Source organism: Gigantopelta aegis, chromosome 7 (assembly GCF_016097555.1).
Source record: "Gigantopelta aegis isolate Gae_Host chromosome 7, Gae_host_genome, whole genome shotgun sequence".
NCBI classification, from domain to species: domain Eukaryota; kingdom Metazoa; phylum Mollusca; class Gastropoda; order Neomphalida; family Peltospiridae; genus Gigantopelta; species Gigantopelta aegis.
The window spans coordinates 26,892,920-26,910,221 of NC_054705.1; the positions used below are offsets into that span (position 1 = coordinate 26,892,920).

The window sequence follows — 17,302 nt, forward strand, 5'->3', positions numbered from 1 at the left end:
AGTGCGAGTATTGTTGCGTTCATCTTACACTTTAAACTAGTTTAACTAAACTGGCACCAGTAAGTGCGAGTATTGTTGCGTTCATCTTACACTGTAAACTAGTTTAACTAAACTGGCACCAGTAAGTGCGAGTATTGTTGCGTTCATCTTACACTGTAAACTAGTTTAACTAAACTGGCACCAGTAAGTGCGAGTATTGTTGCGTTCATCTTACACTTTAAACTAGTTTAACTAAACTGGCAGTAACTCAGCAGTAAGTGCGAGTATTGTTGCGTTCATCTTACACTGTAAACTAGTTTAACTAAACTGGCAGCAGTAAGTGCGAGTATTGTTGCGTTCATCTTACACTGTAAACTAGTTTAACTAAACTGTCACCAGTAAGTGCGAGTATTGCTGCGTTCATCTTACACTTTAAACTAGTTTAACTAAACTGGCACCAGTAAGTGCGAGTATTGTTGCGTTCATCTTACACTGTAAACTAGTTTAACTAAACTGGCACCAGTAAGTGCGAGTATTGTTGCGTTCATCTTACACTTTAAACTAGTTTAACTAAACTGGCAGCAGTAAGTGCGAGTATTGCTGCGTTCATCTTACACTTTAAACTAGTTTAACTAAACTGGCAGCAGTAAGTGCGAGTATTGCTGCGTTCATCTTACACTGTAAACTAGTTTAACTAAACTGGCACCAGTAAGTGCGAGTATTGCTGCGTTCATCTTACACTGTAAACTAGTTTAACTAAACTGGCACCAGTAAGTGCGAGTATTGCTGCGTTCATCTTACACTTTAAACTAGTTTAACTAAACTGGCACCAGTAAGTGCGAGTATTGCTGCGTTCATCTTACACTTTAAACTAGTTTAACTAAACTGGCACCAGTAAGTGCGAGTATTGCTGCGTTCATCTTACACTGTAAACTAGTTTAACTAAACTGGCACCAGTAAGTGCGAGTATTGTTGCGTTCATCTTACACTGTAAACTAGTTTAACTAAACTGGCAGCAGTAAGTGCGAGTATTGTTGCGTTCATCTTACACTTTAAACTAGTTTAACTAAACTGGCACCAGTAAGTGCGAGTATTGCTGCGTTCATCTTACACTTTAAACTAGTTTAACTAAACTGGCACCAGTAAGTGCGAGTATTGCTGCGTTCATCTTACACTTTAAACTAGTTTAACTAAACTGGCAGCAGTAAGTGCGAGTATTGCTGCGTTCATCTTACACTGTAAACTAGTTTAACTAAACTGGCACCAGTAAGTGCGAGTATTGCTGCGTTCATCTTACACTTTAAACTAGTTTAACTAAACTGGCAGCAGTAAGTGCGAGTATTGCTGCGTTCATCTTACACTTTAAACTAGTTTAACTAAACTGGCACCAGTAAGTGCGAGTATTGCTGCGTTCATCTTACACTGTAAACTAGTTTAACTAAACTGGCAGCAGTAAGTGCGAGTATTGCTGCGTTCATCTTACACTGTAAACTAGTTTAACTAAACTGTCACCAGTAAGTGCGAGTATTGCTGCGTTCATCTTACACTGTAAACTAGTTTAACTAAACTGGCAGCAGTAAGTGCGAGTATTGTTGCGTTCATCTTACACTTTAAACTAGTTTAACTAAACTGGCACCAGTAAGTGCGAGTATTGTTGCGTTCATCTTACACTGTAAACTAGTTTAACTAAACTGGCAGCAGTAAGTGCGAGTATTGTTGCGTTCATCTTACACTGTAAACTAGTTTAACTAAACTGTCACCAGTAAGTGCGAGTATTGCTGCGTTCATCTTACACTTTAAACTAGTTTAACTAAACTGGCACCAGTAAGTGCGAGTATTGTTGCGTTCATCTTACACTGTAAACTAGTTTAACTAAACTGGCACCAGTAAGTGCGAGTATTGTTGCGTTCATCTTACACTTTAAACTAGTTTAACTAAACTGGCACCAGTAAGTGCGGGTATTGCTGCGTTCATCTTACACTTTAAACTAGTTTAACTAAACTGGCAGCAGTAAGTGCGAGTATTGCTGCGTTCATCTTACACTGTAAACTAGTTTAACTAAACTGGCACCAGTAAGTGCGAGTATTGCTGCGTTCATCTTACACTTTAAACTAGTTTAACTAAACTGGCACCAGTAAGTGCGAGTATTGCTGCGTTCATCTTACACTTTAAACTAGTTTAACTAAACTGGCACCAGTAAGTGCGAGTATTGCTGCGTTCATCTTACACTGTAAACTAGTTTAACTAAACTGGCACCAGTAAGTGCGAGTATTGCTGCGTTCATCTTACACTTTAAACTAGTTTAACTAAACTGGCACTGGCACCAGTAAGTGCAGTATTGTTGCGTTCATCTTACACTTTAAACTAGTTTAACTAAACTGGCAGCAGTAAGTGCGGGTATTGCTGCGTTCATCTTACACTTTAAACTAGTTTAACTAAACTGATTCAGTCTTACACTTCAAACTAGTTTAACTAAACTGGCACCAGCAAGTGTGAGTATTGTTGCGTTCATCTTACACTGTAAACTAGTTTAACTAAATTGGCACCAGTAAGTGCGAGTATTGTTGCGTTAATCTTACACTGTAAACTAGTTTAACTAAATTGGCACCAGTAAGTGCGAGTATTGTTGCGTTCATCTTACACTTTAAACTAGTTTAACTAAACTGGCACCAGTAAGTGCGGGTATTGCTGCGTTCATCTTACACTTTAAACTAGTTTAACTAAACTGGCAGCAGTAAGTGCGAGTATTGCTGCGTTCATCTTACACTGTAAACTAGTTTAACTAAACTGGCACCAGTAAGTGCGAGTAAGTATTGTTGCGTTAATCTTACACTGTAAACTAGTTTAACTAAACTGGCAGCAGTAAGTGCGAGTATTGCTGCGTTCATCTTACACTTTAAACTAGTTTAACTAAACTGGCACCAGTAAGTGCGAGTATTGCTGCGTTCATCTTACACTTTAAACTAGTTTAACTAAACTGGCACCAGTAAGTGCGAGTATTGTTGCGTTCATCTTACACTTTAAACTAGTTTAACTAAACTGGCACCAGTAAGTGCGAGTATTGTTGCGTTCATCTTACACTGTAAACTAGTTTAACTAAACTGGCACCAGTAAGTGCGAGTATTGCGAGTTGCGTTCATCTTACACTTTAAACTAGTTTAACTAAACTGGCAGCAGTAAGTGCGAGTATTGTAAACTAGTTTAACTAAATTGGCACCAGTAAGTGCGAGTATTGTTGCGTTCATCTTACACTTTAAACTAGTTTAACTAAACTGGCACCAGTAAGTGCGAGTATTGCTGCGTTCATCTTACACTGTAAACTAGTTTAACTAAACTGGCACCAGTAAGTGCGAGTATTGTTGCGTTAATCTTACACTGTAAACTAGTTTAACTAAACTGGCACCAGTAAGTGCGAGTAAGTATTGTTGCGTTAATCTTACACTGTAAACTAGTTTAACTAAACTGGCAGCAGTAAGTGCGAGTATTGCTGCGTTCATCTTACACTTTAAACTAGTTTAACTAAACTGGCACCAGTAAGTGCGAGTAAGTATTGTTGCGTTAATCTTACACTGTAAACTAGTTTAACTAAACTGGCAGCAGTAAGTGCGAGTATTGTTGCGTTCATCTTACACTGTAAACTAGTTTAACTAAACTGGCAGCAGTAAGTGCGAGTATTGTTGCGTTCATCTTACACTGTAAACTAGTTTAACTAAACTGGCAGCAGTAAGTGCGAGTATTGTTGCGTTCATCTTACACTTTAAACTAGTTTAACTAAACTGGCACCAGTAAGTGCGAGTATTGCTGCGTTCATCTTACACTTTAAACTAGTTTAACTAAACTGGCACCAGTAAGTGCGAGTATTGTTGCGTTCATCTTACACTGTAAACTAGTTTAACTAAACTGGCACCAGTAAGTGCGAGTATTGTTGCGTTCATCTTACACTTTAAACTAGTTTAACTAAACTGGCACCAGTAAGTGCGAGTATTGTTGCGTTCATCTTACACTGTAAACTAGTTTAACTAAACTGGCACCAGTAAGTGCGAGTATTGTTGCGTTCATCTTACACTTTAAACTAGTTTAACTAAACTGGCACCAGTAAGTGCGAGTATTGCTGCGTTCATCTTACACTTTAAACTAGTTTAACTAAACTGGCACCAGTAAGTGCGAGTATTGCTGCGTTCATCTTACACTGTAAACTAGTTTAACTAAACTGGCACCAGTAAGTGCGAGTATTGTTGCGTTCATCTTACACTTTAAACTAGTTTAACTAAACTGGCAGCAGTAAGTGCGAGTATTGCTGCGTTCATCTTACACTTTAAACTAGTTTAACTAAACTGGCAGCAGTAAGTGCGAGTATTGCTGCGTTCATCTTACACTGTAAACTAGTTTAACTAAACTGGCACCAGTAAGTGCGAGTATTGCTGCGTTCATCTTACACTTTAAACTAGTTTAACTAAACTGGCACCAGTAAGTGCGAGTATTGCTGCGTTCATCTTACACTTTAAACTAGTTTAACTAAACTGGCACCAGTAAGTGCGAGTATTGCTGCGTTCATCTTACACTTTAAACTAGTTTAACTAAACTGGCACCAGTAAGTGCGAGTATTGCTGCGTTCATCTTACACTGTAAACTAGTTTAACTAAACTGGCACCAGTAAGTGCGAGTAAGTATTGTTGCGTTCATCTTACACTGTAAACTAGTTTAACTAAACTGGCAGCAGTAAGTGCGAGTATTGTTGCGTTCATCTTACACTTTAAACTAGTTTAACTAAACTGGCACCAGTAAGTGCGAGTATTGCTGCGTTCATCTTACACTTTAAACTAGTTTAACTAAACTGGCACCAGTAAGTGCGAGTATTGCTGCGTTCATCTTACACTTTAAACTAGTTTAACTAAACTGGCAGCAGTAAGTGCGAGTATTGCTGCGTTCATCTTACACTTTAAACTAGTTTAACTAAACTGGCACCAGTAAGTGCGAGTATTGCTGCGTTCATCTTACACTTTAAACTAGTTTAACTAAACTGGCAGCAGTAAGTGCGAGTATTGCTGCGTTCATCTTACACTTTAAACTAGTTTAACTAAACTGGCACCAGTAAGTGCGGGTATTGTGCGTTCATCTTACACTGTAAACTAGTTTAACTAAACTGGCAGCAGTAAGTGCGAGTATTGTTGCGTTCATCTTACACTGTAAACTAGTTTAACTAAACTGGCACCAGTAAGTGCGAGTATTGTTGCGTTCATCTTACACTGTAAACTAGTTTAACTAAACTGGCAGCAGTAAGTGCGAGTATTGTTGCGTTCATCTTACACTTTAAACTAGTTTAACTAAACTGGCACCAGTAAGTGCGGGTATTGTTGCGTTCATCTTACACTGTAAACTAGTTTAACTAAACTGGCAGCAGTAAGTGCGAGTATTGTTGCGTTCATCTTACACTGTAAACTAGTTTAACTAAACTGTCACCAGTAAGTGCGAGTATTGCTGCGTTCATCTTACACTTTAAACTAGTTTAACTAAACTGGCACCAGTAAGTGCGAGTATTGTTGCGTTCATCTTACACTGTAAACTAGTTTAACTAAACTGGCACCAGTAAGTGCGAGTATTGTTGCGTTCATCTTACACTTTAAACTAGTTTAACTAAACTGGCAGCAGTAAGTGCGAGTATTGCTGCGTTCATCTTACACTTTAAACTAGTTTAACTAAACTGGCAGCAGTAAGTGCGAGTATTGCTGCGTTCATCTTACACTGTAAACTAGTTTAACTAAACTGGCACCAGTAAGTGCGAGTATTGCTGCGTTCATCTTACACTTTAAACTAGTTTAACTAAACTGGCACCAGTAAGTGCGAGTATTGCTGCGTTCATCTTACACTTTAAACTAGTTTAACTAAACTGGCACCAGTAAGTGCGAGTATTGCTGCGTTCATCTTACACTTTAAACTGCGTTGCGATCTGCGTTCATCTTACACTTTAAACTAGTTTAACTAAACTGGCACCAGTAAGTGCGAGTATTGTTGCGTTCATCTTACACTTTAAACTAGTTTAACTAAACTGGCAGCAGTAAGTGCGGGTATTGCTGCGTTCATCTTACACTTTAAACTAGTTTAACTAAACTGACAGTCTTACACTTCAAACTAGTTTAACTAAACTGGCACCAGTAAGTGCGAGTATTGTTGCGTTCATCTTACACTGTAAACTAGTTTAACTAAACTGGCACCAGTAAGTGCGAGTATTGTTGCGTTAATCTTACACTGTAAACTAGTTTAACTAAATTGGCACCAGTAAGTGCGAGTATTGTTGCGTTCATCTTACACTTTAAACTAGTTTAACTAAACTGGCACCAGTAAGTGCGGGTATTGCTGCGTTCATCTTACACTTTAAACTAGTTTAACTAAACTGGCAGCAGTAAGTGCGAGTATTGCTGCGTTCATCTTACACTGTAAACTAGTTTAACTAAACTGGCACCAGTAAGTGCGAGTATTGTTGCGTTCATCTTACACTGTAAACTAGTTTAACTAAACTGGCAGCAGTAAGTGCGAGTATTGTTGCGTTCATCTTACACTGTAAACTAGTTTAACTAAACTGGCAGCAGTAAGTGCGAGTATTGCTGCGTTCATCTTACACTTTAAACTAGTTTAACTAAACTGGCACCAGTAAGTGCGAGTATTGCTGCGTTCATCTTACACTGTTTAACTAAACTGGCACCAGTAAGTGCGAGTATTGTTGCGTTCATCTTACACTTTAAACTAGTTTAACTAAACTGGCACCAGTAAGTGCGAGTATTGTTGCGTTCATCTTACACTGTAAACTAGTTTAACTAAACTGGCACCTGCGTTCATCTTACACTGTAATCTAGTTTAACTAAACTGGCAGCAGTAAGTGCGAGTATTGCTGCGTTCATCTTACACTGTAAACTAGTTTAACTAAACTGGCAGCAGTAAGTGCGACTATTGTTGCGTTGTAAACTAGTTTAACTAAATTGGCACCAGTAAGTGCGAGTATTGTTGCGTTCATCTTACACTGTAAACTAGTTTAACTAAACTGGCACCAGTAAGTGCGAGTATTGCTGCGTTCATCTTACACTGTAAACTAGTTTAACTAAACTGGCACCAGTAAGTGCGAGTATTGTTGCGTTCATCTTACACTGTAAACTAGTTTAACTAAACTGGCACCAGTAAGTGCGAGTAAGTATTGTTGCGTTAATCTTACACTGTAAACTAGTTTAACTAAACTGGCAGCAGTAAGTGCGAGTATTGCTGCGTTCATCTTACACTTTAAACTAGTTTAACTAAACTGGCACCAGTAAGTGCGAGTAAGTATTGTTGCGTTAATCTTACACTGTAAACTAGTTTAACTAAACTGGCAGCAGTAAGTGCGAGTATTGTTGCGTTAATCTTACACTGTAAACTAGTTTAACTAAACTGGCAGCAGTAAGTGCGAGTAAGTATTGTTGCGTTAATCTTACACTGTAAACTAGTTTAACTAAACTGGCAGCAGTAAGTGCGAGTATTGTTGCGTTCATCTTACACTTTAAACTAGTTTAACTAAACTGGCACCAGTAAGTGCAGTATTGCCGTTCATCTTAAGTGGCACCAGTAAGTGCGAGTATTGTTGCGTTCATCTTACACTTTAAACTAGTTTAACTAAACTGGCACCAGTAAGTGCGAGTATTGTTGCGTTCATCTTACACTGTAAACTAGTTTAACTAAACTGGCACCAGTAAGTGCGAGTATTGTTGCGTTCATCTTACACTCTTAGTTTAACTAAACTGGCACCAGTAAGTGCGAGTATTGTTGCTAGTTTAACTAAACTGGCACCAGTAAGTGCGAGTATTGTTGCGTTCATCTTACACTTTAAACTAGTTTAACTAAACTGGCACCAGTAAGTGCGAGTATTGCTGCGTTCATCTTACACTTTAAACTAGTTTAACTAAACTGGCACCAGTAAGTGCGGGTATTGCTGCGTTCATCTTACACTTTAAACTAGTTTAACTAAACTGATTCAGTCTTACACTTCAAACTAGTTTAACTAAACTGGCACCAGCAAGTGTGAGTATTGTTGCGTTCATCTTACACTGTAAACTAGTTGAACTAAATTGGCACCAGTAAGTGCGAGTATTGTTGCGTTAATCTGCGTTCATAGTTTAACTAAATACACTATTGTATCTTACACTTTAAACTAGTTTAACTAAACTGGCACCAGTAAGTGCGGGTATTGCTGCGTTCATCTTACACTTTAAACTAGTTTAACTAAACTGGCACCAGTAAGTGCGAGTATTGCTGCGTTCATCTTACACTGTAAACTAGTTTAACTAAACTGGCACCAGTAAGTGCGAGTAAGTATTGTTGCGTTAATCTTACACTGTAAACTAGTTTAACTAAACTGGCACCAGTAAGTGCGAGTATTGCTGCGTTCATCTTACACTTTAAACTAGTTTAACTAAACTGGCAGCAGTAAGTGCGAGTATTGTTGCGTTCACTCTTACACTTAAAACCAGTTTAACTAAACTGGCACCAATAAGTGCGAGTATTGTTGCGTTCATCTTACACTTTAAACTAGTTTAACTAAACTGGCACCAGAAAGTGCGAGTATTGCCGCGTTCACTCTTACACTTAAAACTAGTTTAATTAAAGTTTAAATGTAAGTGTGAAAGTAAACTGTTGTAGTTAAACGTTGTTTTGATGTCTTGCGCACGTGCGAGTAACTAAACGTTAGCTGTTACACGTGTGAACGGTCGTCATTTCCAACCAAAAGTGTGTAAGCTAAAGCAGAATAGTTAAACCAGTTTAACTTGTGTAAGTGTGAACACAGATTATGTGTAAGAGGGAAGGTGTGGGGGGGGGGGGGGGGGGGGGCTACAAAGGAGAACAGTGTACTAAGTATTTTGTCCAAGTGGTATATTTTGTATATTGTCTAGCAGGCCAATGAGTAATGGAATAACAACAGCGACAGGATAGATGGACGGAGGGAGGAACAGAGGGAGAAAAGGTGGAATAGATAGATGAACGAATGGATAGATATAGGGAAATAAACAAAGAAACATACATTATTTATATCTTCACGCACGGATGCACACACACACACACACACACACACACACACACACACACACACACACACACACACCTGAATCCAGCATCCGAAAGCAAATACCATCCTAGTAACATACCATTGTAATGAGATAAAGCATTTAAAATATAAATTGTAATTTCTCTTTGACAGCGTATGGGATCAAGTTTGACGGCGGAACTCTTGATAGCACGTCTGTTGCAAGCTACAAACTGACAGTGGACTGCAGCGACGGGAACGGGGGGAAAGACTCGAAATTCATCACTCTGAACATAGAGCCGAATAAAGCACCTTCATCGTCCTGCACCCCGTCAGGTGAGGGTACCCGTAAACTGCTTGAACTTTACTTCACACAAGCTGCGTTCAAAACGATATAAAGATGCTAGTTGAAACAGTGAACAGTAAAACGGTCTGGAGAAAACGTTTTGCAGCTGTCGTCTGCCAGATCCAAATGGAGCTGTCGACAGGTTTCTTCTAGCAACGTTTGTACTAGTCACAAACCCAATGGGCCGATTTGCATTGTATTTGCAGGTCCGAAGGAACCGGTTAGGATTGTAGAGGACTTGAGCACTTGAGAACTGAAAAAAAGAAAGACAAAGAAAAGAAATGAAAAAGTAAAGAAAAGAAAAATGGAGAAAATTAATTCCTAATTAACAGTAATTAAGATCAGTAAATGCAAAAATTGGTTTGAAGGCAATGTAACTCACATGTAACATCTTTCAATCTGTTTAGCAGTAAACGAAGTTCAGGAATCGGTAGGCCTACAATCATCGATTAAACTCATTAAAGATAACTGGCCTCGGTTGCAATTGTGTAATGGTCAAAGTCATAGGCTGGTAGGTACTGGGTTCGTATCCCACCTGACGCAACAAAATATTTCATTCCAGTTGACTCCAACCCAGAGTGAATGCACCGACAACTCAGTGGTGTGTGTGTGTGTGTGCGTGTGTGCGTGCGTGCGTGCGTGCGTGTGTGTGTGTGTTTAAGACCACATATACCATTCCATGGGTGTGATTATGGGCGTGTCTTCCGAGTGTATAATCAGTGATAGTGGATTATTTCCCGGCAGACACCGCAACTGGTTCCGTGCATCCGGGGCTCTGATCACAGGTGATCCCGAGATAACTGACAGCGAGAGAAATGGAAACAGGCTTCACCATTCATCTCATTTTCATCCATATTTGCTATCGCCAAATATGTTTTGTCTCCAAAAAATCGTAATTTTGTATATGGAGCTAATTGGAATCATGAAAAAAACCCTACCCCTCCCCGCCCACACATATATTCACACAAACACAACACATGCGTGCGCAACCCATGTGTGTTCAGCTCATAAAAACGTACTACTGTGAAATCCTTTATTTTTGTGGACGTAAATTTTCAGGTTTTTGCTAAAACAACGTATTTGGTAGTGTACGCAAATTCGTGGGTCGAAAAGGTAGTATCAAAAATTCGTATAATATGTATATGTATTATATTTTCGTTGACTGGACTAATCCACGAATCACATTTTTTTTTGACATCACGAACAGACTTGATTTCAGAGTATTAGCCACAAATATACAGTGAACCGTCTATTACTTTTAGTCTGAAATCTGTAATAGGATTTTTATTTATTAATGTTTTTTCTCCAACAGCTGGAGTGACACTGGATGTCAGTACACCGATCCCAGCCAACACCGCCGTGTACGACTTCCGTGTCACAGACCCCGACAACGACCCCATCACCATCACCATCACAGAAACTCCGTCAACAGGGATGTTCGTAGTTAATACAGGTAGGCGTTCCTGGCGCCAGCCGTACGCTAGTTAGTTCGGTTGATACTTGACTGTCATATAATATATCTACTCAAAAGAATTTAAGGGTCAAAAATGTATAACCAAATAAGTTTCAGAGTGTATTAGATTGATGATGTAAACTACACCAAAAATTTAATTTATTGTTCCATATTTACAAAAAAACACAAATAAACGTCACTGTATACAAGAAAGTCACATGACATGCTGTCAAAGTTGAAGGTTGTCAAACATGGATTTTACACATTAGAACATTCGTTTAATAGTGTGTGAATCCACCCCTGGCGCGAATACACTCGACACATCGTTGCCTCATGCTGTTGATCAGACGTCTGAAGAACTCTTGGGGAATGGCCTGCCACTCTGCCATAAGAAGTTGACCCAGATCATGAAGGTTGGCCGGAGGGGCATGGTTATCCCGAACTCTCCTGCCTAATTCGTCCCAGGCGTGCTCTATTGGGGCCAAGTCAGGCGAATATGCTGGCCAATCCATCCTGGCGATACCTTGTTGTCTGAGAAAGTCCGTTACCACCCTGCCGCGGTGGGGTCTGGCATTGTCATCCTGCAGAACTGCCCCTCCGCCAATCTGCTGAAGGCCTGGGAGAACCAACGGCCGGATAATCTCATTCAGATAGCGGATTCCATTCAAATTGCCATCCACCACATAGAGGGGGGTCCTGTGGTGGATAGAGATGCCGCCCCACACCATGACACTGCCCCCACCGAACAGGTGACGTTGTCTAACGTTAACGTCAGCGAAGCGCTCCCCAGGACGTCTGTAGACACGAACCCGACCGTCGTTGAACTGGAGACTAAACCTGGACTCATCAGTGAACATCACTCGACCCCACTGAACACGTTGCCACCGCAGATGAAGCGTGCACCAATGACGTCTGGCCGTTCTGTGACGTGGTAGGAGTGGTGGTCGAACAGCCTGGCGACGGCAGCGTAGATTATTGGCTCTCAGACGATTGCGTATGGTTTGATCAGACACTCGAGTTCCAGTCGCAGTCCGCAGATTGTCACGTAATCGGCGTGCAGTGGTTGTGCGTTGACGTAGAGCCATATTGGTGATGTAGCGGTCCTCTCTATTTGTAGTGCTTCGGGGTCTTCCCGAACGTGGACGATTTCGAACAGAATTCGTTGCTTGGTACCGTTGCCACAGTCGGCCAACGACACTCTGACTGACACCAAGTCTCAGAGCAACATTTCTTTGCGTATTGCCATCCTGAAGCCAAGCAATAGCCCTTCCTCGATCTTCGATAGTCAGTTGACGTCGTACCATTGTCGAATTTGGAGTGTGCACCGTACACGAACGCAAGCTCCAATTATACGGAAATTCAGCATTGGGAACATGGAATACACATGCAAAGCGTGCAAATGAAGCGCTTTGTGAAAAAGCAAGTTATGGGCACTTAGCAGACCTTTCGCTTTCGCCCTAATTTACGTGCAAATGTAAGCATGTTTTCGCCATTAGAACTAGTCGACAGTGTCAATGACAGTGGATTTTAATTCATTTATGGGTTGCTTAGACCCACTTTCGTCAAAATGGAACAATACCATGCGTGACATTATGGTCTAGCTAATATAACTGACATTCAGAAAATAATGTCGAAAATATCGTCTGACCCTTAAATTCTTTTGAGTAGTATATATGTAATAAACCTGCACTAGTTCTGTTTTACTGGACTATCATATAATATATATGTGAGAAACCTGCTCTAGTTAGTTCGGTTGTTACTGGACTGTGGTATAATATATATGTGACAAACCTGCGCTAGTTAGGTCGCTTGATTTTCCTCTCCTCTTAAACATTTTGAGGAGGACGATTTTCCACAATTCTGAGGTTTTCATAAAAAAAAAATTGAAAGTTAAACTTTGTTATAGTCTCGTCCATGTGGGTGATTACCACTAAACTCTGTTTTCAGGCACACAGAAGTTGGAGGTAACGAAGGATCTACGGACTGAAACCCAGTCATCGTATACCCTGAATGTGAATATCAACGACGGCAAAAACCTTCCTGTGACATGCGTATTAACAATATCAATAACAAGTTAGTGTCGCACCACAAAAAAAACACAAATAAAAAAACAAAAACCAAATTAAAACGTGCCATTTCCATGACTTATAAAATATGTCGGTATGTAGCACTTAAACATAGATGTGCAAGCTATATGTATTATGTTAAAGCTTTGTCTAATTCTAATGTATAAACGTGTTGTTGTTTAGCCAGTTGCTTACAAACAAAACTAAATATAGTTTTTTTTTTTTTTTAAATATAAAAAAATTCACGATTACAATGGCCTCTGTACTGATAAATTCATTTCATTCCAATCACGGGGTTCACTTTCACATATTTTGGACTTTCAATCTGAGAGTTGCACCCCTCATTGAACAAACCGCATTTCCCCTCTAACACATTTCGAATAATGGTATTACCCCCGCTTCGACGTTTTAAGAAAAGTAAGTGTTTACTCTTTTACATATTAAGTATTAACAGTGCCAGTTAGACAGCTTTACGAGACGAGCAATGCGTCTGCTACCCGGATTTCTTTACTGTGACTATACTGTATATTATAATTTTAAATTTTAGATCTGAACATGGCGCCAGTCATAGCCAATGCTGGGCAGACTGTGTCGTGGTCAGAAAACACAGCTGTGGGAACTGTTCTGTTTCCGACCGATGTCCAGGACACTGACCCAACTACGGTGACCATGTCTGTGACACCAACTTCCGGTTCTAGTTTCTTCGAGATTGATCCTGCTAGTAAGCTGAATTCATGACCTCCGTTACAATATAATAAAAATACAACCAATAATTGTTTAATTTCTCGTATGACAAATATATATATATAACGTATACTAGAACATTGATATATATATCACATCATATACGTAAACATAAGGTATATACATATTAGATATACAAAGGCTATATATACGATATATATATATATATATATATATTCCCACACACAGGACACAGCACAATGATGACCTTATAATGATGGTGATCAATGGCGGTGATGATGATGATGATCTTGAACAACGAAGTGATGGAGTTTGGAGATAAAAATACTCGACAATAAAAGTACCTACCAGATGGTAGTGATGATATAAAACTGCGTTCTTGTTGCCTAATTTTGCTTTCAGCAAACAAAATCAAATATGAAAAGTGGTCTTGACTACGAAACATATGGCGGACCATGTGTTCAAGGTAAAGATTATTATGCTGACGATGGGTATCATGCAGACCACTGGTACAGCGACGGTTTCAATCACAGACGATAACGATCCGCCAAAATTCATAATTGTAATGACATTTAGCACCACAGTGGATGAAGGGGAAATGAAGTAAATAATAGTAAGATCACTACGATCGTCTCTGTGACCTGTAGGTAGACGTGTCAAGATCAAATTTTGCTTTGGCATCAAAAATATATTTTACTGTCATGTCATAGGGTTTTACGTGCACATTCAGAACAAGCTGTTGTAGCGCACGCCTGTCGTGGGCACAAGAGCCGATCAAATCGGTATCAGGCGGGTGGGGGTGGTGGTGGTGCTATGGAATTTTGATTGAGGGAATTTGGCGCAATTTTGAACGGTCGGTCGAAAGGTAAATGGCCGAGCTAATATAGGTTTTGATATTAGTGAATCGAGAGTAGCTCGTTACTGCTAGTCCTGAACGAGTAGCCCATTGTGTGGCGGCAGCCAGTTTCCTCTTTCATTAGCTGTGTCTTCATTAACCATAAATAAACCATTCCTTTCTTCTTTCCCCCCAGACTAACACTGTTACAGTGAATGCTAACGTCGCCGTCACGGACACGGACGCGGCAGACACCCACACGTTTTCCATTCTTCCTGGAAAAGATGGCGCCATGTTCTCCATCAACCCATCGACTGGGGTGATGACCAACGTCGTGGAACTCGACGTGGACAAGGGCCAAACGAACCAGCTGAAAGTAGATATAAAAGTCACTGACAGTGGCGGCATGACCGACACGGCAGAAGTCCTCATAACGGTTAGCTTAAAGTCTTAATCCTTTTTATACACTCACTTATACCCTCGCTCCCCCTCGTGCATGAATGTATGTATGTACGTGTGTGTGTGTGTGTGTGTGTGTGTGTGTTGTGTGTGTGTGTGTGTGTGTGTTTGAGTACGTGTATGTGTATGTGTATGTGTATATATATACTCTTCAAAAAAGTAGGGGAACTCTTAATTCATTGGGCAAACATTACAACCGGTAGTTCGGTATTTACAGTAGGATTTATGACCACCAAAGATCTTGAAGGACGATTGGGGTCAGGAGTGAAATTTGAAAATTGACGTTTTTTTAATCAGTAAATCGCAAATTCAAACAATAAAAATTCCTGAAAACAAAACAATAACAACCGTATGATCAACAGAATGAAAAAGATTGACAGAAATAATGTTCCACAGTGATTAATGGACATTCCTGGAAATTGTCAAAATCGAGAATGACAACCCGCGCACGTATATTGGGCAACTGCGTGATGCATGTGCAAAGTATGGAATGTGTGTCGGTTTGTTGATAAACAGACATGAACGTTCTTTACTAGGATGTCTGTGGTCAAAACGTATGTTCGGTCTAATACTTGCTATTAACATTAATATTTCATGTTCCCCTACTTTTTTTGAAGAATATATATATATATAATATATATATATATATATATATATATATATATATATATATATATATAAACTAATAACGTCAACATATATACTCTTCAAAAAATTAAACGATGTACAAATCGTGAATATAATGCAGGGGGCGGGATTTAACTCCGTTGGTTGATGCTCGCCTAAGGTGCTTGCGTCGCAAGATCGAACCACCTCAGTGGATACATTCAACTAATTGGGTTTATTTCTCTTTCCAACCAGTGCACCACGACTGGTCAAAGGCCGTGGTATGTGCTTTCCCATTTGTGGGAAACTGCATATAAAAGAAAAATGTAGCAGGTTTCCTCTGATGATTACGAGTCAGAATTACTAAATGTTTGACATTCAATAGCCGAAGATTAATTAATCAATGTGCTCCAGTGGTGTCGTTAAACAAAATAAACTTTGTTTCTTTGAATATAATGCCATTTGGTGATCCAAACATATTGCCTTTGTTACGGCCAACATGGAATACAGAAAACAATCGTACTAATTAAAAAAATAAACATTTGCTAACCACATTATCTGTGCACATTACTTGTCCTCATTATTTTGGTTACTACACAACATAAAACATATGCCGCGACTGAGTGAAACACAACGAGACAACGTCACTGGTAGTTTACAAGCAGGCGAATCCAGGTCGGCCATAGCAAGGACGTTCCATGTATCCCCAAGCACCATATCGAGATTGTGGTATCGGTTCCAGCAACATCAGACAACAAGTAACCTTCCCAGATCAGGTAGGCCACATATGACCACAGTGGCCCAGAACCGCTACATATGGGTAACTCATCTATGGCAGAGGACCACTACGACAACCTCTACTGCTTCAACAATGCCAAGTTTGCGTAGGATATCAGCTCAGAAGGTGCAGAACCGACTACATGAGGCAGGTATTCAAGACAGACAGCCTGTAACAGGTGTCATTTTGATTCTAACAACATCATCGACTACATCGTCAGTGGTGTCAAGTCCACAGAGTATGGCCTAACTGCGATGAAGAAGTGTATGGTTTAGTGATGAGTCTCGTATTTTGCTTCTTCGCGCTGATGGAAGATGTCGAGTGTACAGACGTCGTCGTGAACGTTATGCTGCAAACTGCATACAGGAAGTGGATAGATTCGGTGGTGGTAGTGTGATGATATGGGCAGCAATTTTACACATTGGCCTGACCAACCTGGTTCACATCCAAAGCAACTTAACGGCACAGGGATATCGAGATACAATTTTGCAACCACAATTTGTTCCAATTATAAATAGCGCCAACGTTGTATTCCAACAGGACAGAATAATGGCATGCACCAAACGATTTTCCTACCTCTTCTAGAATAGTGGTCCTTAAAATGAAAATGTTAGGGAAGCACAAAGGGTCAATAGAAAATGATGGCCCAAAGGCTAAAAGTTATTATGTAAGGCGGGCTCTCTCTCTCTCTCTCTCTCTCTCTCTCTCTCTCTCTCTCTCTCTCTCTCTCTCTCTCTCTCTCTCTCTCTCTCTCTCTCTCTCTCTCTCTCTCTCTCTATATATATATATATATATATACATACACACATACATACATACATACATACACACACACACACACACACACACACATATATATATATATATATATATATATATATATATATATGTGTGTGTGTGTGTGTGTGTGTGTGTGTGTGTGTGTGTGTGTGTGTAGTGACTGGCTCGATTTGAGATCGTCAGGTAGAATTTTTAATATTTCAGAATCGGGGTAGTACCTATCTCCATTGGACGTTTTAGGAATTTGGAACA

General features: G+C 39.8%; 2 protein-coding genes across 2 annotated transcripts in view; both read left to right on the plus strand.

Annotated features, from left to right (window-relative positions):
• LOC121378001 (protocadherin-16-like) overlaps positions 1-13,625 on the plus strand; it is a 43,613-nt gene extending 29,988 nt beyond the window's left edge. The window contains exons 11-14 of the mRNA XM_041506098.1: positions 9,197-9,358; positions 10,681-10,821; positions 12,769-12,894; positions 13,435-13,625. Of these exons, the coding sequence (XP_041362032.1) occupies positions 9,197-9,358; positions 10,681-10,821; positions 12,769-12,894; positions 13,435-13,625 (620 nt within the window). The remainder of the gene's footprint in view (positions 1-9,196; positions 9,359-10,680; positions 10,822-12,768; positions 12,895-13,434) is intronic.
• A 223-nt stretch (positions 13,626-13,848) lies between these two features.
• The window catches only part of LOC121378002 (protein dachsous-like), a 53,214-nt gene continuing 49,760 nt past the window's right edge, over positions 13,849-17,302 (plus strand). The window contains exons 1-2 of the mRNA XM_041506099.1: positions 13,849-13,902; positions 14,624-14,863. Coding sequence (XP_041362033.1) covers positions 13,849-13,902; positions 14,624-14,863 — 294 coding nt within the window. The remainder of the gene's footprint in view (positions 13,903-14,623; positions 14,864-17,302) is intronic.